Source organism: Bos javanicus, chromosome 17 (genome assembly GCF_032452875.1).
Source record: "Bos javanicus breed banteng chromosome 17, ARS-OSU_banteng_1.0, whole genome shotgun sequence".
NCBI lineage: Eukaryota > Metazoa > Chordata > Mammalia > Artiodactyla > Bovidae > Bos > Bos javanicus.
In genome coordinates, this window is record NC_083884.1 from 71,055,290 (window position 1) to 71,077,165 (window position 21,876).

Sequence of the window (21,876 nt, forward strand, 5' to 3'; positions counted from 1 at the left end):
TTCTTGCCTGGAAAATCCCATGGATGGAGGAGCATGGTGGGCTACACTTCATAGGGTTGCAAAGAGTTGGACACAACTGATTGACTTCACTTTAACTTTCAGAGAATTCCCAGGTGGTCCTGTGGTTAGGATTCCGTGTTCTCACTGCCAAGGGTGCAAGTTCAATCCCTGGTTGGGAAACTGAGATCCCATAAGTCATGAGGCATGGCTAAAAAAAAAAAAAAAAGGAGACTGCCTCCAAAGTCCACACCTTTGTTCCTAAACTCCACTGCCTCTCAAAATGGATTCTTTCCTGGTGGTTAGTGGGTCTACTTTACTATCGAAAATCAAGTGCATTTTACTTATAGGCACTGAAGGAGCAGTGCTATGTGCTTGTCTGACTCTTTGCGACCCCATGGACTGTAGCCCACCAGGCTCCTCTGTCCATGGGGATTCTCCAAGCAAGAATACTGGAGTGAGTTGCCATGCCCTCCTCCAGGGGATCTTCCCCACCCAGGGATTGAACCCATGTTTCCCACAGTGCAGGTGGATTCTTTACTGTCTGAGGCACAAGGGAAGCTCCTGAAGGACCAGAATACAGAAGAAGAGAGTCTCAATGAATTTGCTAATTACTTTTCCCTGCTCTGGTCATATAAACCTTTCTATCTATCTTTACTGGTGCTGTTGTTCAGTCGCTCAGTCACATCTGACTCTTTGTGACCCCATGGCATGTAGCCCTCCAGGCTCCTCTGTACGTGGGATTTCCCAGGCAAGAATACTGGAGTGTATTTGCCATTTTGTTCTCCAGGGGATCTTCCTGATCTAGGGATTGAACCTGAGTCTGCTGTATTGCAGGTAGTTTCTCTATCCATCTGTAACTATTCCAGTGGAGCCACTTGTTGACACCCTGCTGTGGGGCTTGATTTCAGGTTGTTCATGCTGGTGCTGATCGGTGTCAGTATCGCCTGGGTGCCCATCGTGCAGTCAGCACAGAGTGGACAGCTCTTCGACTACATCCAGTCCATCACCAGTTACTTGGGACCACCCATCGCAGCAGTCTTCCTGCTTGCTATTTTCTGCAAGAGAGTCAATGAGCCGGTAGGTATCACGAATGTCTAGAAAAGTCATTCGGGAACAGAGATTCCCATCTGGATTTGTATATTCTCTGGGAGGAATTCTACTCCCAGAGATCTTGAGCAGGAATGAAGGCGCTGGAGAAGGTTTATATGGAAAATCCTCCAGGGACCTTGGGACTTTCCTCCTCCTTGCTGCAGGTTCTAAATTAAGTCCCAAGTAATGCTGTGTGTTTTCCATCTACTCTGGGTGATTCTGACTGTGTGGCACTCTCTGGGAAGCTTGTAGCTTCTGGGCGAACAGCTCCACAGGAAGTGCTAGCACAGGCTACCTCCTGGGTTCTGCAGGGGGCTAGGTTTTCCAGCCAGCACTTCTCAGGTCCCAGTGAAGGACCAAGAAGTGATACTCCAGCCAGATAGGGATAAGGGTGAGGGGACTTTGGATCTATGAAAGGGGCTGATGGAAAAGTTCCTTTCTCCTCTTCCTCTAAGAGACCCAATTTCTTTCCCATGTCTTCAAGGAATACAGATTAGCTCTCAAGTAATTGTGTTGTAACTGAATGTACCTAAATCTGGAATCTGATGGTAATGGTAGCTGCAGGTAGAGAAATTCAAAGCATTTTTAAAGTTAAAGGGATTTTTTTGGCACTGAGAACTTGGGTGGTATTCTAACCAAGGGCTTCCCAGGTAGATCAGTGGTAAAGAATACACCTGCCAGTGCAGAAGGTGTAGGAGACACGGGTCCAATCCCTCCATAGGGAAGTTCTCCTGGAGGAGGAAATGGCAACCCAATCCAGTACTCTTTCCTGGAAAAGCCCATGGACAGAGGAGCCTGGCAGGTCCATGGGGTCGCAAAAGAGTTGGTTGGACATGACTGAGCAACTAAGCACATGTAAATACCAAGTCGAGTTACTAAAAGGTGGTGAACAGAGCCACTGAAGGCCTGATGTAACATTCCTAGTCATGTTCTGAACCACAGTGTTCCTGTTTCAGATGGCCTGGAGCTTGTATTTCTCTCACTGTTATTCTTTTGTCTCTGTCCCCCAGTGAATGCACAGCTGTTTCCCAAATACAGTGTTCATTAACCAGGCTTTTCTTTCACAGGGAGCCTTTTGGGGATTGATCATAGGATTTTTGATCGGGGTGTCCCGTATGATTACCGAGTTTGCCTATGGAACCGGGAGCTGCATGGAGCCCAGCAACTGTCCCACGATTATCTGTGGTGTGCACTACTTGTACTTTGCCATCATCCTCTTTGTCATTACTATCATCGTCATCCTGGCCGTCTCCCTCTTCACCAAGCCCATTGCAGATGTGCATGTGAGTATCCGTGTAGGAGGCTGTCCTGCCCTGGTTTCATGTTCATGCTGCAGCACTCAACTTGATTGCTTTGGCTCAGTTAGAGGTCTCTTACTCTCATGACTAAAATAGGCTGTCCTTGTCTTTGGTGTCATGCAAAAGGACACAAGGGCTTCCCAGGTGGCTCAGTGGTAAAGAATCCACCTGCAATGCAGGAGACCTGGGTTCGACCCCTGTGTCGGGAAGATGCCCCAGAGGAGGAAATAGCAACCCACTCCAGTATTCTTGCCTGGGAGATTTTATGGACAGAGGAGTTTGATGGGCTACAGCCCATGGTGTTGCCGAGAGTTGGACATGACTTAGCAACTGAGCGTGCACAGAAGGACAGGACAGGAAACACGGTTTGCCAGCAGAGCAGTGTCAAGGGTGTCTTCAGCAGGCCGTGTTTCAGCCCAAGGGACTGGCCTCTGGATCCTGCTGCCCGAGTGATGGCTCAGGTGCACGGCAATGAGATCACATGGGCTGACACAGGGTTACCCCAGTTTGGATGCTTCTGTCGTAGATAGGAATGCATATTTCTTATAATAGTCTCTAGGTCATAGCTTCCCAAGGTCCCAGCAAGGGACATACCTAGGTGTAAAAATCACCATGCTGAGGGAAATCTGAAGCATGATATATATACCCTTTACGGGTTTTTTTCCCCAATGAAGCCTCCAAACAGTTGCCCGTGGAATTTAAGAAATTTCAAACAGTATCAAAGTCTAATTGATTCAAGACTTCAAAGATGACAAGTACTCTTCTTTGGCTCTAGATGTCGTGCTTGGTTTAGGGAATGTTTGCAGCCCTCCCAATGCAGATGAATTGGTCACTTTTTACCATAAGCAGTGAAGTCTAGTAACCCAGCACAGCTAGTATTCCACCCTTTTCAGGTTTCCAGGGAACAGAGCTAGAGAGTTAACCCAAGATCACATTTGTCTGAAGAGAAAGAGAAAGGGTTTTGCTAGGCCCTTTCTCATGCATACACAAAAATAGGAATCCCTAACAGACCTTTAACCTCATGGCCAAATTTTCAAAACTGTGACCAACCTTAATGTCAAACAAAGATTGCTTTTATAGCAGCAGAACAGCTGTCACGGTTATTGGCCAAATCTGTCACAGACTCTCTTTATGTTGTATTAATTGCTTGTTGATGCCTCAGTTTTTGAAAGCATTGTAGCCTCAAATACATTTAGTTCCATGCTTCTTGAAATAAAGTAGTTTCTGGTTTCATGTCAATAGAAAGTATACCTCCAGCTCTTCCTATTCTAACTGGCTCATGAGTCTACAATTAATATGGTATAAAAATCTGATCTTACTTACACTGCTGGTCTGGATAAATGGGTGCCTGGCCTTGTTTCCTAGCATGAGTGCTAAAGGGAACAAATTCATTTATCATATGTAACAAGAGATCATTCATTCAAAACATTTCTATGCTCATGACAGTCTCTTAGCCTCTGAATATGCCCATATCCTAGGGGATGGTATGTGCATGTATATGATTTATATCCATGTTCCCAACATATTCAGAGATAGTGCTGTGGATGGGAACTGTTATCTGTGTTGATGGAGTTGAGAGCCACATTCCTTTTCCTTTCTCGACACACATCTCTTTGTTCTCCCAACTTCTTGGCCCAGGACACTGCTTGGATCTTCCTGGTAACCTGTTCTGCTTTCTCCACAGCTCTACCGCCTGTGCTGGAGCCTGCGTAACAGCAAAGAGGAGCGTATTGACCTGGATGCAGAAGACGAGGACGTTCAAGATGCCCGGGAGGATGCCTTAGAAATAGGTGATTTGCGGCTCAGAGCCCATTCCCAAGCTACTCCTCTAACCACAAGACCACCTTACTGAAGCCTTCACCAAGTGCCTTCAAAATTCAGATCTCTCTTCTGGAGGGGAGTGAGGAGTAGGGTATGGGGTGAGACGGATAAATGGGTTTTGGGCAGTTTACTCAAGGCCTTGTCAGGGGAGGAGGGGGATGCAGAATTGTCCTAGCTCCTCCCTTTTTGGTTTACAGTGCTCAGTGAGTAAGCACAGGTGAGCTATTCACCACTCTGACTTGGTTTGGGGCTTGTCTAAGGATAGGGGAAGACACTAGCCTATAAACTGAAAGCAGTTGGAACCAGCTATGGTCAGTTCTAGTGATATCAGGGGGATGAGATAGAGGCTCTTAGGGTCTTGTGTCTTGCTGGCTTACCATACCGTGTTTAAAATATCAGATTTCCCTGCAAGTCCAAGATAATGCTTGTTGTTTGTTGTTCAGTCACTAAGTTGTTTCTGATTCTTTGCGACCCTGTGGACTACAGCCCACAAGGCTTCCCTGCCCTCACTCTCTCCTGGATTTTGCTCAAACTCCTGTCCATTGAGTTGGTGATGCCATCCAATCATTTCATCGTCTGCCACCCTCTTCTCTTTTTGCCTTCAATCTCCTCCAGCATCAGGGTCTTTCCAATAAATCAGCTCTTCATACCAGGTGACCAAAGTATTGGAGTTTCAGCTTCAGCACCAGTCCTTCCAATGAATATTCAGGGTTGATTTTGTTTAGGGTTGACTGGTTTGATCTCCTTGCTGTCCAAGGAACTCTAAGAGTCATCTCTGGCACCACCATTTGAAAGCATCAGTTCTTCAGAGCTCTAAGATAATGCTTAGTCAATACTTAGAAACTTATCCTGATCATGGAGCAATGTTTTCCTGTTTCTGTTGGAGCTTTTCCTCCCTACATGGGAGGATGGTCGTGGTGATGCGTGCTGTGCAGAGGTGTGGGAGCGCAAGGTCATGTGTGGCTTACTGGTACTGGGCTGGAGAAGGGAGGGCAGTGGTCTCTGACCATGGTGCTGAAAACACAGTGGGCTTGATTTCATATCTATTGAGTCACAAACCTGGGATTCTAACCCAGGTCTGCTCACCTTTAATGCCACACCTGGGCTCAGAAGACAGAATTAGTTCCCTTGGTGGGCATCCACTTTTAGTGGCAAGGTCAGTTGAGTGGTTTGACTCAGCAGCATCAGATCTTAAGCCCTGGAAGTGTTGCTCACTTGCTGCCCTGGATCAGGGACTGAACAGACCAATCCTTGCCACATGACCGGATCTGTTGTGAAGCCTTGGGATTTCCAGGTGCAGTCAGTACACCCTTAAGTCATGCCAAACTCATTGCTTTCAGTGATGTAGCAAACAGATACGGGTTTCTCTGGTTGAGAGGTGGGTTTTCCACATTCTTCACATGTCACAGTCCCCCAGTCAATGGTTAACATTTCTCTCTCATAAGCTATTATTTCTTCTTTGATTCTGAGTGTCTGAAATCAAAATGTATTTCCTTTGGGCCCAAAAGAGGTAAAATATACCACCAGAGTATATTATGTAGAATCCAACTATTAACATCATCTTATAATTAATTACATTTATTCAAACCTTAATCTGTACCATTTTTATTCCTGCAAACAAGAAAACTGGGAGTTGTGTGCAAAGTGGCAGGTGTGTCATGGCCTGATAGCTCCTCTGGAAATCTTTTCTAGTGCCTCCTGCCTCTGTATCCAACAGTCCTTTTATTCCTTTCCCCAGACACAGAAGCTTCTGAGGAGAAAAAAGGATGCTTCAGGCGGGCCTATGACATGTTCTGCGGCCTGGACCAGCAGAAAGCCCCCAAAATGACGAAGGAAGAGGAGGCAGCCATGAAGCTGAAGATGACAGACACCTCGGAGAATCGTTTGTGGCGGATGGTAGTGAACATCAATGGCATCATTCTGCTGGCCGTGGCTGTCTTCTGCCACGCCTACTTTGCCTGAGTCCTACTCTCTGCTGAGGCTGCGCTTGTGGAGGCTGGAGTCTTCACTGTGTCCCTCTTTGGCCCCATTCAGTGGTGTTGAAGGGATACCAGCCAGTTGTAAACTCTGCCCTGTCGATAAATGTGTACATTTGTAATTATAGGCTAGCTGAAGAAAAATCACTGATTCACTGTTAACTTATATATTCAAGGCCAGTGTGGTACAGTCACCTGTACATATCTGAGCTGCAGAAGGAAATCCCACTCAGTCCAGTGTCTAGGAAAAGGCAGACTAAGATACAGAAGCCCCGTGGTGTCTGATGCAAATTTTTCTCAGGTAGATTCAGCATGCTAACATTGTTTGTGATCCTTAAACACTGCTTAAAGAGTTGTGGCCCCCTGGTTACTACCACTTTCTCTATCTAACCTCCCCCCTCATTTTTTTTGAAAGAAAGCATCACCCTACCTCATGAAATCCTTGTCAAGTTTTCCTGGCACAAGAAAAATCAACCTGATAAATTGACGAACATATTGAAGCTGAGGATGGGAGCTTGATGATGTCTGTGTCCTGGGTGTTTGCTCTTTGAAGGAGAGGCCTGGACATGGTAGAACCAGTGCCAATGAGAGGGATCCAGGCACCAGCCTCAGGCCAGGGGGGAAAGCAGATAATCTTGAGTCAAGAGGATTTTCTGGCTTTCTTGAAAGTGTTCATTGTCAGTTCCTTGTGTTTGAGATTCCATTTATTTTGGCATTTCCTGTGCCTGGACTATCTTAGCCACTCAGTAATGTTTGTGGGCTGAATGGATGACATGTGTATTTGTTAATAAATGCTTGTTTTCTTTTTGGGCGTCCCTGGTGGCTTAGATGATGAAGAGTCTGCCTGCAATGAAGGACACCTAGGTTTGATCCCTGGGTCGGGAAGATCCCCTGGAGAAGGAAATGGCAACCCACTCCAGTATTCTTGCCTGGAGAATCCCGTGGACGGAGGAGCCTGGCGGGCTACAGTCCATGAGGTCGCAGAGTTGGACACAACTGAATGACTTCATTTTTCTTTTTGGTTAACCTTATGGCTGCACAGAGTACTCTCTCTGGTGACTATAATGAATCAGGGTGCATTTTCCAGAGGCTCCACTTCCTCGTGGTGCTGATGTAACTGATTCTGTGGGGGCTTAGTAACTGAGTCTGTGTCACATAATGAGCAAACATGCCTCTGGGGGCACTTGTCATCTCAGAGCAGCCGCACTGTCCTGAAACACTGATGCTTTTAGCCCAAGTCCTCCTCCCTATGAGTTCAGGTGGCCACAGCTCTTTTCCCTTATGTGTCTTGATTGGTGATCATCCATTGAACGAGGTTAGAGCGGGCAGTCTCTGTTCCAGGTGGAAGTGTTCAACATTTTTATTTTCTTTGTACCTCTTTCCTAAGGAGAAATTTTAAAAATTAAATTTAAATTTGATTAATCCTTTTGGTTCCACCTGTGAAATCTGAATCATTTTGTAATATAATCCTGTGGAAGTCATGATGTTTTTATTGACTGATTTGAGGCTAGCTTAGCAAATAGGTGGGATCTGAGGTTCTGTGGAGCAGCTGAGAGTAGTTCCTGGGGTGTAAAAATGGTTCAACAGGTAAAGAATGGCTTGTTCTTATGAAAGGAAAAGAAAATATTTGATGTGCCCTCATATTCCCCTTAAGCCAGGCAGAGAAGAGGGAAAAGCGGAGAATTTCGCATGGCTAGTATTACTCAGAGTACTCAGCTTTGTGGGGAGTTTGTGATATTTTTGAGCTCAGAGAGGATAAAGAATGATGACTGAAAGCTGGTGGGTGGAGTAGGCATTAAGTATCTAGATGGTCCTAGATTCTGTTTCTGGCCTTGCCAATGATTCACTGTGTATATTGTGGTAAATTATTTTTTTCTCAACTGTGTATTTTTCTCTTTGAAAAAATGAAGACCTTGGTGCTTACAGCATATACCTACCTCCTCTAGGTGTGATGAGGTCACTTTGAAAAGTGGATGAGTGAAAAGAGGCTGGCATCTTTCTTACACACATGAAGAATGCCAACAGATGTTATATTAAACTGCATGTAGTCCTTTTCATTAAAGTTTATTACTTTGGTAAAAAAAAATAAAAACATTGAAAAGCCATAACATCTTGAGTTCCTGTTTTCTAGCCATTCTAGACAAATACTGACCATGTCTGTGGTGAGAATTAGTTGGCACAAGATATGGATTGGGAAGCAGAAGCCAGGAAAGTTGAGAATAGAACCTAGCAACTTGAACAAGTTAACTACATGTAGCAAAGTTTGGAGAGGATTTCAACTTCAAAACCTCTAGTAAAGATGAGGTGAGTAACTCTACTTTCAACGCACAGTGTTCCATGAGAACCACTTGGGTAACCAGGGCCCAGTAAGTGATAAATTGTACTAGAATGATGGCAGGGATGCAGGAAAGAGATGTTTCTTTCCTCATATGGAAGGCACGTGCTGTGGGGCAGAGTGATTGCTCATTAATGTTAGTTTATAGAACTGAAAAACCATGCCCTGTCAGGAAAAAGGCTTCTTTACGTATGGAGCTTCTTTACATAAGGACTGATGCTGAAGCTGAAACTCCGTTACTTTGGCCACCTGATGCAAAGACCTGACTCATTTGAAAAGACCCTGATGCTGGGAAAGATTGAAGGTGGGAGGAGAAGGGGACAACAGAGGATGAGATGGTTGGATGGCATCACCAACTCAATGGACATCAGTTTGAGTAAGCTCCAGGAGTTGGTGATGGACAGGGAGGCCTGGCATGCTGCAGTCCATGGAAGTGCAAAGAGTCAGACACGACTGAGTGGCTGAACTGAACTGAACATATGGAGGACCATTTTAAAAGGAATCTGTCAAAATGAGAAGACAAAGCTCCTTCTGTGCAGAATGATGTTGCTCCTGGGGCCTTTGACAGACCTGGTGGCATTTCTTACTTCTGTACAACTGAGTCAGGCATTGGTGTTTACATGGAAAAATTTCTACCTTAAAAAAATTATTTAAAAAATCAGAGTATAATTGCTTTACAATGCTGTGTTAGTTTCTGCTGTACAACAGTGTGACTCAGCCATGGGCATACATATATCCCCTCCCTCTTGAGCTTCTCTCCCACTCTACCCATCCCACCTGCTAGGTCATCACAGGGAGCTGAACTGAGCTCCCTGAGCCATACGGCAGCTTCCCACCAGCTAGCTATGTTACACGTGGCTGTGTGTATATGTCAGTGCTACTGTTAATCGAATTCTACCTTTGAAACTCATTAGAGCTCTCACTTTTCACTAGAACTGAAATCACCATTTCCTGAAGTATCTGCTACAGCGTTTTGTGCTTCACAAAAGCAAACCTTGGAAGAAAAACACATGGGTGCTTAGCTGGAGGAGAGAGATTGTTTTTTAACATTACCCCCAACCCAGTCCCAAGAATACTCCTTCTAACCTCCAAATTGGATTTCGGTGAACCAAGGTTTTGAATGAGGTGCTATTGCCTTGATGGTTTGGTGGGGATGGAATTAAGGTGATGTGCGTGAGGTTAATGGGGCAGGATTGTCTGACTGGCTCTGGAGGGTTCTGGTGAGTGTTATTCAGTCCCTGAGCTTCACATTGCATCCGTACCTCAGCCAGTTTTTTTCTGTCACATTAGCTTCTGCTCTTCTATGAGGGCTCTTCCAAGACTCCTAGGACACAGGTAGTGATGCGGTCTGGTTCTAGGGCACACCCAGCTTGAGAGAAGCTGGTCCTTGTGTGGACCTGCATTCCCAAATCACACTCAAAGGCCAAACTAAACATTAGATATTTCAGATTGGAAAAATTCAAATTAGAATTCTGATGCTTGGCTTGTATCTTCTGATAGTCCAGGAGTCAAGGTGCTGGAGTCCTGGGAGCCCCCGATGCTTTTTCTTTCTCTCTTTGTTGAAAACCTCTGTGACTCTGCCATCCAAAGGCCCTGCCCCACCTGCCTTTCTCACCCTCAGGCTCTGTGTGTTCAGTTTGTAATTCTAGTTCCTTTTGCTGCATGACATCCACTTCAGATTATTGTTTCCACAGGAAACTATGACTTGGAAATCCATAAGATGCAGAACTGACTTTACCTGTACTGTAGGCTTAATTGTGTTCTCTTCTCCCACTCATTCATTTGGTTAAGTCTAATTCCCCAGTGCCTCAGACTGTGATTGCAGGGGTCGTGGGAACTAAGATCCCACGTGCTATTTGGTGTGGCACCCTGTCCCCCCCACCCCCAGGTAATAAAGTTTAGAAAATAAATGCTTTAAAAATGGTGATGTCTAGGGCTTCCCTGGTGGCTCAGTGGTAAAGAATCTGCCTGCCAAAGCAGGAAAAATGGGTTCGATCCCTGATCTGGGAAGATCCCACAAGCACAAGCCACAGATCAACTAAGCCACAACTACTGAGTCTGGGCTCCAGGCCTGGGGAGCTGAAACAATTGAGCCCACAGGCCGCAATTTCTGAATCGCGGGTGTCCCAGAACTTGTGCGCCATGACAAGAGAAGCCACCGCAACGAGAAGCCCATTAGAGAGTAGCACCCGCTTGGTGCAACTAGAGAAAAGCCCCCACAGCAACGAAGACTCAGCACAGCCAAAAATAAATAAATAAACATTAAAAAAAAAATGGTGATATCTGCAGTATGGTGGAGGCAGCCACTCCATACTCTCATCCTCCAATAAAAACATTGAAAATTGAACAGAAACTGTCAGAACCAGTTTTGTGAGAATTCTGGAAAGTGGTTTATAAAAGTTGATAGCAAACAAACAAGCATGGAAGCAAGAAAAAGTCACTACAGAACGGTTGGAAGGCTCTGTGGTACTCCTACTCCTTTCCGTCACCCTCTCTCTCTGTGGTGGCAGTCTTAGAGCAGCACCTGTCATTAGGCGGCACCAGTCTCAGAAGAGGGGCAGCCCATGCTCCCAGTGTGGAACCACTTGCCTACGTCCAGAGAGGGCAGAGCAGACCATGTTCACACATTTCTGTGTAAGCCTGTTCTTTCCTCCCTGGGTGGCTACCTGACGGACTGACACTAGGTGGCGCTCTGTTTCACCTCACTGGACTCGAGAGCGAGAAGGCTTGAAAACTCAGCAAGCCAAACGAACCAGCCGCTGCTGCTGCTGCTAAGTCGTTTCAATCGTGTCTGACTCTGTGCGACCCCATAGACAGCAGCCCACCAGGCTCCCCCGTCCCTGGGATTCTCCAGGCAAGAATACTGGAGTGGAGTGCCATTGCCTTCTCCGAAACAGCCGCAGAGGCCTGTTACTTCAAAATATACAACAGGGAGTTCCCTGGTTGTCCAGTGGTTAAGACTCCATGCTTCCAAGGCAAGGGCCGTGGGTTCCATCCCTGGTCTGGGAACTAAGATCACACGTGCCATGCAGCATGGCCTAAAAATAGAAAGTATAGCATAGACTGCTTAACGCAAAATCTTGGGGAAATGTCATTGGGAAATTAAGACATCCAAAAGCAACTATACATACTGGGGAATTTAGAAAGCCATATTTAGAAAGACCAGGGTAAGACACATGCTTAGAAAAGGCCTGAGAAGACCCTCAGCTTTCATCTTGGTCAGATCCAGTACGAGCCTAGTTAGGAGCTGAAGAAGGACCTCAGAACAGTCAGTCTGGAAAATTGGGAGAACTCCTGGAATTCAAGGAAATATCTATCAAAACAACTGAACAGAAGCTAAGGAACAAAGACTTCCGTGGCCACATCAATAAAGAATATGGGCATTGCTACAATAGTCTGGGAAAGTCACTCAACAAATGGACTTGTACACCATTTAACAACGAATAAAATATACAAACAGCTCATGCAGCTCAATACCAAACAAGCTGATCAAAAAATGGGTGGAAGATCTAAATAGATATTTCTCCAAAGGAGGCATTCAGGTGGCCAAAAGTACAGGAAAAGTAGCTCAACATCACTAATTATTAGGGAAATGCAAATCAAAACTACAATGAAGGTATCACCTCACACCACTCAGAATGGCCATCATCAAAAAATCTGCAAACAATAAATACTGGAGAGGGTGTGGAGAAAAAGGAACCTATCTACACTGTTGATGGAAATGTCAACTGGTATAGCGTGTATGGAGAACAGTATGAAGGTTCCTCAAAAATCCAAAAATAGAGCTACCATATGATCCAGCAATCCCACTCCAGGGCATCCCACTCCAGAGAAAACCATAATTCGAAAAGATACACGCAACCCACTGCTCATTGCAGCACTATTTACAGTAGCCAGGACAAGAGACAACCTAAATATCCATAATGGATGAAAGGAGAAAGAAGGTGTGGTGCATGTATACAGTGGAATATTACTCACCAATAAAAACAAAATAATGCCATTTGCACTGACCTGGATGGACCTAGAGATTGTTGAAGTGAGTGAAGTAAGCCAGAAAAAAACAAATATCATGTGATATTGCTCATACGTGGAATCTTAAACAATGGTACAAACGAACTTATTTACAAAACAGAAACAGATGTAGATACAATCCTATGGTTACCAGGGGGAAGACCCCCGGAGGAGGAAATGCCAACCCGCTCCAATATTCCTGCCTGAAAATTCCCATGGACAAAGGAGCCTGGGAGGCTACAGTCACAAAGAGTTGAACACAGCTGAAGTGACTTAGCACGCACATGTTAGTCAAAGACTGTAGATAATACCAAGTAATTGAAACAAATGTGAATGTTTCTCAGTAGAAAAATGGTCAGATTATGGCAAATGATTTTATGGAATAATGTGCTACTAAAAAGAATGAGGGGTACCTATATGTACTAATAGGTGAAGGGCTCCAAGATAAATTTTATATTGAAAAGTCAGTCACAGAACAACACACAATGTCAAAATAAAACAAATACAGAGAAAGACATAGTCCGGTAACAAAGCAAATAAAGAATTAATGTTAATATAGAAAATTAGATTTGGTAATTATTGCACAACTCTGACTATTCTAAAATAAACTTAATTGTACACTTTAAATAGATGAATTATGTGAACTATTTTTAAAAAGTAGCCTAAAAATCGATAAAAATAGAGTCAAACTATTTTAAAAAGTAGTCTAAAAATCATGCAAATTCTCTGGCGGTTCAGTGGCTGGGACTCAGCGCTTTCACAGCCAGGGCTCAAGTTTAATCCCTGGTTGAGGAACTAAGATCCTATAGCCACAGGGCATGGCCAAATTAAAATAAAAAAGAAGTCTAAAAATCAATGGCTTGATATGCTAACATTTAGTAGGGGGTGGCTTTATTTGAGATATAAGCTAATAATAAATTCACAAATATATTTACAACTGGTATTTTCAACTCATCTCCTCTTAACTATTAGGAAATATTTCTATTTTTGAAATCCTTGAGAGCAATGCAGGGAAGACAAGAGAAGTTCACTTTGACAGATGAAGAGGTTATTACGTGAGGCAGAGCTGGGGGAGGCATTCCTTCTAAGTGGAAACCTCTGGAAATTGCAGAAAGTGAATGTAAGTTAGGCAATCTGCCTGTTGAGCTATAAAAAAATTGAGACCCAGCGCTTCCAGTTTATGTACACCTTGAGTCAACTCACTGACTTTCAACTTATCAACTCTTTCTTTCTCTTTATTGACACAAAGGAACAACAGGAGCTAAAATCCAGGTGTATGGTCATCTCATGCGATAAAATGCTTATCTGCCTTTGCAACACAAAAAAGTTACACAAGTGAAAAATCAATAAAATTATCCTTTGCTCAATAAATACTCTAGTAGCTCAGAGTTCAGGCGAAGTAGCCATGGACAAAGACTGCCACTGCCAGGAGGATGATGGCGTTGATGTTCACTACTGTCCTCCATAAGGGCTTCTCAGACGTGTCTGTCAGCTTCTTCTTCCGGGCTTCTTCCTCCTCTTCGCTCAGTTTGGGGCCTTTCCTCTGCAAACCGCAGAACAAGTCGTAAGCCTTCCTGAGACATCCACGAGTTTCCTCAGGATTATCTGAAATGAAGAAATAAATGATCACAGAACACGGGAAATACAAGTCCTGTCAATGGAGTACAGGTGATTGTAAAGGGAGATTATAGCTGCTGAGTGTTACAGAAATCCCTGGCACACAAGGATAGACGGTGGATGGATGGACAGACAGGCTGACGGACAAGTGGATGTAGGGATGGACTTCACATATAGCAAACTGTCTTGGTTGTTGGGAAGGTAAGATTTTAAAGTCTAAGTTTGCCATAAACTTAAGAGCTTTTTCCAAAGCTGAATTTCATGGCATTAAAAAAAAAAAAGAAGAAACAAAGACAGTTACATAGAGTTTATATACGAAAACCAAATGTAAACCAGGTATTACCACTGTCAACACCATCATGGGCTTCTTCGTGCCTTTCCTCTTCTGTGTCTAAATCAATTCGTTCCTCTGTACTATTTCGAAGAGCCCAGCACAGGCGATACAGCTAACCAGAGACCAGAGACAAACATATTAGTGATAGCAAGTGTTTACAATAATGCAATGATACATTGGTTTATTGTACAGCGCAAAAAAATCAAACAGCCTGGGAAACTACAGACCACAAAGAAGAGATCTTCCACCACTCTCACCCACAAAAACATTTATCATTTAAAATTATTTCTGCATTATACAGAGTGAAGTAAGCCAGAAGGAAAAACACCAATACAGTATACTAACGCATATATATGGAATTTAGAAAGATGGTAACAATAACCCTGTGTACAAGACAGCAAAAGAGACACTGATGTATAGAACAGTCTTACAGACTCTATGGGAGAGGGAGAGGGTGGGAAGATTTGGGAGAATGGCATTGAAACATGTATAATATCATGTATGAAACGAGATGCCAGTCCAGGTTCGATGCACGATACTGGATGCTTGGGGCTAGTGCACTGGGACGACCCAGAGGGATGGTATGGGAAGGGAGGAGGGAGGAGGGTTCAGGATGGGGAACACATGTATACCTGTGGCGGATTCATTTTGATATTTGGCAAAACTAATACAATTATGTAAAGTTTAAAAATAAAATTAAAAAAAAATTTAAAAAATAAAGTTATTTATGGTTTTAATAATATTTCTGTTTTCTGGTAGTTATTAAAAAATCATCAGTAATATGTTTAAAACCCTTATTTTCAGGTCCCACTGTATGGGACTCACACACGAGTTGAAGCTTTAAAAGGCAAAGAATCCTTTGAAAATGAGCATATCTATTACTCATTACTCACATGTACATCAGGAATGGGTTTTGTTAACAGGGAAATTCCCAGGGTGATCAGTATGGAAACAAAAAAGAGAATGAGGGCAAAGTACAGATAGTGCACTCCACAGATGACTTGGGGGCAGTTACTGGCGGCCAAACAACTCCCCGTTCCATAGACAAACTCTGCGATCATACGGATGAGGCCAATCACAAATCCAACAATCAGACCCCAGAAGGCTCCCTGAGAAAGAAACAAGAGTAAAATTTGTGTATTTAGAAAAGACAACACACTCATTCAAGAAAGTCATAATTATCATCCTGTTTTCTCCACTAAGGACCAACAAATGGCTCACCTTGACCACAAGGTCGTCAAAGAAGGGGGAAAATGAAAATACCTGCATTCCCAGTGGGCTGTTGCTCTCTGTGGTTCTGAAAGATCATTCCACTGTTGGTTCTCCAACTCCAGGACACTACTGCCTACCCTGACAAAAACTCAAGTTTTCTTTGTGTTTGACTTTATAAATATATATATATATGTTAAAACTTGTGACATTTTGGTGAATAAACATAACTATGCCTTCAGTTCAGTTCAGTCGCTCAGTCGTGTCCGACTCTTCGCGACCCCATGAATCGCAGCACGCCAGGCCTCCCTGTCTATCATCAACTCCCGGAGTTCACCCAGACCACGTCCATCGAGTCAGTGATGCCATCCAGCCATCTCATCCTCTGTTGTCCCCTTCTCCTCCTGCCCCCAATCCCTCCCAGCATCAGAGTCTTTTCCAATGAGTCAACTCTTCGCATGAGGTGGCCAAAGTACTGGAGTTTCAGCTTCAGCATCATTCCCTCCAAAGAAATCCCAGGGCTGATCTCCTTCAGAATGGACTGGTTGGATCTCCTTGCAGTCCAAGGGACTCTCAAGAGTCTTCTCCAACACCACACTTCAAAAGCATCAATTCTTCGGCGATCAGCCTTCTTCACAGTCCAACTCTCACATCCATACATGACCACAGGAAAAACCATAGCCTTGACTAGACGGACCTTTGTTGGCAAAATAATGTCTCTGCTTTTGAATATGCTATCTAGGTTGGTCATAACTTTCCTTCCAAGGAGTAAGAGTCTTTTAATTTCATGGCTGCAGTCACCATCTGCAGTGATTTTGGAGCCCCCCAAAATAAAGTCTGACACTGTTTCCACTGTTTCCCCATCTATTTCCCATGAAGTGATGGGACTGGATGCCATGATCTTCATTTTCTGAATGTTGAGCTTTAAGCCAACTTTTTCACTCTCCACTTTCACTTTCATCAAGAGGCTTTTTAGTTCCTCTTCACTTTCTGCCATAAGGGTGGTGTCATCTGTATATCTGAGGTTATTGAGATTTCTCCAGGAAATCTTGATTCCAGTTTGTGTTTCTTCCAGTCCAGCGTTTCTCATGATGTACTCTGCATAGAAGTTAAATAAGCAAGGTGACAATATGCAGCCTTGATGTACTCATTTCCCTATTTGGAACCAGTCTGTTGTTCCATGTCCAGTTCTAACTGTTGCTTCCTGACCTGCATAGAGGTTTCTCAAGAGGCAGGTCAGGTGGTCTGGTATTCCCATCTCTTTCATGCCTTAGGTTATACAATTTAAAGAATTGATATTAGATAGTTTGACAACTTTATTAAACTTTTGACAATTAAAAGCATTTATTTTATCTGTGAAGTTGGTGGGAGTAGAAACATGTATCCCTGTTCCCCTGATCAACAATTTGTTGTTGTTTAGTTGCTAAGTTGTGTCTGACCCTTTTGCAACCCCATGGACTATAGCTCGCCAGGCTCCTCTGTGCATGGGATTTCTCAAGCAAGAATACTGGGGTGGATTGCCATTTTCTTCTCCAGGGGATCTTTCCAATCCAGAGATCGAACCCACATCTCCTGCATTGCAGGTGGATTCTTTTCCACTGAGCCACTAGAGAAGCCCGATCAAGATGTTATATTCAGGAAAAACAGTATTGCATACGGATTAAGACTGTGAGCTTAAGATGGAGGAAGACCTTAGTCTGTATCTCAAGATCCCACTTACTAACGTTAAGTAACATATGGAAAGAACATACATATTAATCTCTCCGCATCTGTTCCTCATCTGAAAATTATTATAATAAGGCTAATACCTGGGAACAAAAAAGCAATGAAATGTTCAAGGCCCCTAATAATCAATTACATACATCATAACATAAGCATTTTAAAAATCTTTATGAATGTAGTAGATTTTTTTCTAAGTACTTCATGTTTTAAACATCTTTTAAATTTTCTTACATCAATCTTTTAAGGTAGGCACTGTGATTGTCTTAATTTTACAGAGTCAAATGGTCTGATTAAGATCACAGTGATACTCAGTGGTAGAGCCAGGACTGGACCCTGGTGGTCTTACTCCAGACCTTGTGTTCCTCAGCTCTGTGACGAGGATGTAGATACTATTTTGTAAGAAATATAAAGACTGTACTCTGAGTGCGCACCATGCTTCTATACACTCTAGTTAGAATTAGGAATTGTAGCTGACCACAGTTGAAATTGAGAGGGGCCTTGAATTGTATAAATAGGGTGGGAAGAACGCATTTTTCTACCAGTGAATGAAATACCTTTTTCTCACTCCAGCAGGGGAGAAGTTTCCCGATCTTCACTTACCTGTTCGTTGACTCTTTTACAGAAGATGGCAAGCAGGAAGACAGCTGCAATTGGAGGCCCGAGGTAGCTAGAAATAGATTCTATGTAATGGAACAGTTGTCCATTTTGAGCAACCTGTACTAGAGGCACCCACACAATGCTGATGGCAATTAAGAGAATGATAAATAACCTGGGAAGAAAATAGGATGATTTCAATATTAAACAAAAGCCTTATTGGTGCTTGCATTATGTTTTAATTCATTCTGAGGCCATTCATTGATTTTCCAAATAAAATCAAGCTCCTTGACCTCACATGGAGCCACACTGTGCCTAGTGATTGTCTGTTAGTAAAATTCTAATAAAGCAATTGCTTATCTATAATTAGTCATAATATCTTCAACGAGATTAAATACTCAAATGTCAGCAATTGATTAATCTGTACTGTGGTTTATGCGATATGTCAGTTGAAATGACAGCACACTATTTCTATTAAGAAGCAATTATTTGCAGATAAAGAAAGCAGACTCCCATGGTGGTCTTTTATCGTAGCTTGAGAGAAACTAAGTCGGTTTGTATAGGTGGGAATTAAAACAGATATGCGGACTGAAGTGGCCGGAAATGCTGATTTGTGTGTTTTGCTACTTGAGTACTTTGACAGGTAGAGAAAGTCGGCTAAAATATTGATAAACAGTAAAAACCTACTAGAGGCTCCTGGGGTCCGGGGACATGGCTGATTCACTCTTCTAAACTCCAGTTATGCTTGTTGTATAAGTAAACAAACAAGAGCAGTTTACTGGACTTTCTGTAAAAGGTTATCACCGCCCTGTGCTCACCTGGAATAGAGACCTGAAGATTGAGAGACGGGAGGGGCAAGCGTCTGGGCAGGAGACTGAGGCACAAGCGTCTCATTTAATCTTTACAAAACCTCTGCAACTTTGCAATAAGTAAATGTGATAAACCATGGCAAGTCTGAGCACAGCGCCTAGAACACAGTATAAATTCGGCAGATAACACCCGCTATCCTAGTTGTTATCTTCATTGGAAAGCAAACCACACACCTCCCTTGCTCTTATCTTTGACTGATTTCTAACATACGTGGAATGAAATCCAAAGTCTTGTTACGGCTTGAATGGCCCTGTGTGCCCTTACCTCCCTTTACCTCTCTGACTGTGTTTCCTATCTCCCTCCCAGCTGCTCCTCATGTGCCAGCCTCATCCCTGTGGTCCTCACACGCATGACACACAACTCTTGAAAGCACGCAGCACTTACTGTTCTGTGCACACTGAGCCATGGGACTCACTCCTCTACTTCCTTCAGGGTTGTGCTCTAACGTTACGCCCTCAAGGGAGGACTCCCTGAGCACCCGTCTTCAGTAGCCACCAGTCTTTAATCCTGTTTTGCTTGTCTATCTAACATTTTTTGTTATCAGGTATACAATGTGTGTGAGTGTGTGTGTGTGTGAACACACACGCTCAGTCATGTCTGACTCTTTGCATCCTCAAGAACTGTAGCCCATCAGGCTCCTCTGTCCATGAGGCTTCCCAGGCAAGAATACTGGAGTGGTTTCCATTTTCTCCTCCAGAGGATCTTCCCGACCCAGGGGTCGAACTCGTGTCCCTTGTGTCTCCTTCATTGGCAGGTGGATTCTTTACCACTGAGCCACCTGGGAAGCCAGGTATAAAGTACATTTATTGTTTGCCTTTCTCACAAGGGCATAAATCCCACAAAGCAGGAAACTGCTTGTCATATGTATATCCTTTTTTCATATTTGTATTCTGAGATGTAGTAGACATTTAATAAGAGAGATAAAAAGAAAAGCTCAGTTGATCATTGGGACTTAATGTAGAATGATGCCTAAGACTACATACCTCTTAGTGTGATCGCTGCCTCTCGGGACCTGCTGAATTCTAGTCCGACACTGTCCCCACCACAAAAGCACAGGTGTCTTATTTTTCTTCCTGTCCTTTGTCCAGAGTCAAGATCTGGACAAGTGAGCCCTTGGAATTTTCGCCTCTAGGTGCTTAATTTACTAAAGCAACTGTAACTGTATTCAATAACGCATGACTGTTTAGACAGGTGGGCAGTTTCTCTTAATACCTCATTTCTTAATGAATGTAGTTGATAAACTCCTCTGTAGTAGTGTGTGGATGGTTTAATACACATGGAAGCTTCTAGAGACAGTGCATTTAGTCTATCAGAGTAAGTGGGACATGTGCACCCCCAGGAAAGCATGGAAGGAGTATCATGATGATGTGGTTGGGAGATGGTGTGAGGAGAGGAAGAAATAAGAAACAGAGGCATTTGAAAGTCTGGACAAAGCAACTATTTCACTAAAAATGTGGCCCCCAGTTTTGTAGCTAGAAGGATGAAGTTGAATTAAATGTCCTCTAACGTCTCTTCCAAATCTGTCTGCCAATGCAGGAGACACAGCAGACAAGGGTTAGATCCCTGGGTCAGAAGATCATCTGGAGTAGGAAATGGCAACCCACTCCAGTATTCTTGCCAGGGAAATCCCATGGATGGAGGAGCCTGGAGGGCTACAGTCCATGGGGTTTCAAAGGAGTCGGACACAGCTTAGCGACTAAGCATAAAGGTCTCTTCCTCCTACTCTAGAATGCTATGGTTAGTTTCCTGAACCCAAAGTTGAGGAGGTTCTAGCTCATTTATCTGCCTTTTTCTTTCTTTCTTTTTAAAAATACTTATTTATTTGGTTGTACCCAGTCTTAGTTCCCCAACCAGGGATCGAACCCAGGCCCCCCTGCATCGGGAGTGCAAAGTCTTAGCCATTAGACCACCAGGGAAGTCCCTATGTCTGCTTTTTTTGCAGAGAAATTTTAGACAGAAACCAGGAGTGTCTCACCGTCCAGCTATGAGGAGCTCTTTCTCAGATGCTCTCTTCCGGATCTTGGTGTACAGATCGATGGTGAAGAGGGCACTGGCGCTGTTGAAGATGGACGTCAGGGAGCTCATGAGAGAGGCCAGCATGACCGACATCATCAGGCCTCGCAGTCCTGGGGCCGGGAGAGGGCGCAGCCACTGGTTAGGAGCTGAACACCATGGTCTACGAGGACCTTGCCAAACCTGGAATAGTCACTGACTGGTGTGCCTGTCGACATGGATTATCATATGGCACTTCCTGCACGTTTCCTGGTGCCTTGATAATAGTCCAGCATATAATTTTGGTTGTATATATAAACTTAGAGACCATTTGAAAGACAGGAAACCGGGTTCTGCCACCTTTCTTTGGGGAGGAATTCTTGGCTTCCTGAAGGTTAGGGAACCAGAGAGGGAAAAGCCTGGTGGGAGGTTCTCTTGAAGACATCTTTGGTGGGCAAAGCAGAGTTTTGAAAAATTGTGGCAACTTTACCCTTCAGTTCCCTCTGCTTATTAGTAATGCCATGTAGGCTTCCCAAAGTGTGAAAGAGGGTGGATGGGGTCACCTGCGGGTCCTGCTCCCTTCCTCTTGACAATGCTCATGTGGGTCGGGGAGGAGAAAGGTCGCAAAAGTGTCAGCCAACCTTCAATGAGCCTAAGGCACAGGATCGCCTGCTCACTACTGAGCCCCTTACCCTGCTCACCATCCAGTATCCTAACAGCTTACTTATTTCACATAATTTGTGGTTTGTTTTTTATCTCACCAAACTGGAATGTGAATTTTAATAGGGGATTTTGTGCCTACTTCACTGATGTTTTCTGAGCACCAGGCAGTGTCTGGCACATAGTAGGCACTCAATAAACAGTTGCAAATTAAATAGATTGAGGTATATTATTTGGGTACCACTGCTGTAAAGAAAGCAGAATGAATATTTAACCTCTAATTCTCTGAACTTCTAAGTTTATTGCTATGAAACTCTTTTATTGATAAATCAATCTTTTAAATGCCCC

The 21,876-nt window shown here is 43.8% G+C and overlaps 2 protein-coding genes across 2 annotated transcripts in view; one reads left to right on the top strand and one right to left on the bottom strand.

The window, feature by feature from the left end:
• Nucleotides 1-8,292, top strand: part of SLC5A1 (solute carrier family 5 member 1) — a 50,091-nt gene extending 41,799 nt beyond the window's left edge. Inside the window, exons 12-15 of the mRNA XM_061385473.1 lie at nucleotides 909-1,077; nucleotides 2,157-2,372; nucleotides 4,072-4,177; nucleotides 5,947-8,292. Of these exons, the coding sequence (XP_061241457.1) occupies nucleotides 909-1,077; nucleotides 2,157-2,372; nucleotides 4,072-4,177; nucleotides 5,947-6,170 (715 nt within the window). The 3' untranslated portion in view covers nucleotides 6,171-8,292. The remainder of the gene's footprint in view (nucleotides 1-908; nucleotides 1,078-2,156; nucleotides 2,373-4,071; nucleotides 4,178-5,946) is intronic.
• A 4,903-nt stretch (nucleotides 8,293-13,195) lies between these two features.
• LOC133229119 (solute carrier family 5 member 4) overlaps nucleotides 13,196-21,876 on the bottom strand; it is a 28,888-nt gene continuing 20,207 nt past the window's right edge. Inside the window, exons 11-15 of the mRNA XM_061385474.1 lie at nucleotides 20,852-21,002; nucleotides 18,013-18,181; nucleotides 15,375-15,590; nucleotides 14,491-14,593; nucleotides 13,196-14,135 (exon numbers count right to left, since the gene is read on the bottom strand). Of these exons, the coding sequence (XP_061241458.1) occupies nucleotides 13,921-14,135; nucleotides 14,491-14,593; nucleotides 15,375-15,590; nucleotides 18,013-18,181; nucleotides 20,852-21,002 (854 nt within the window). The 3' untranslated portion in view covers nucleotides 13,196-13,920. The remainder of the gene's footprint in view (nucleotides 14,136-14,490; nucleotides 14,594-15,374; nucleotides 15,591-18,012; nucleotides 18,182-20,851; nucleotides 21,003-21,876) is intronic.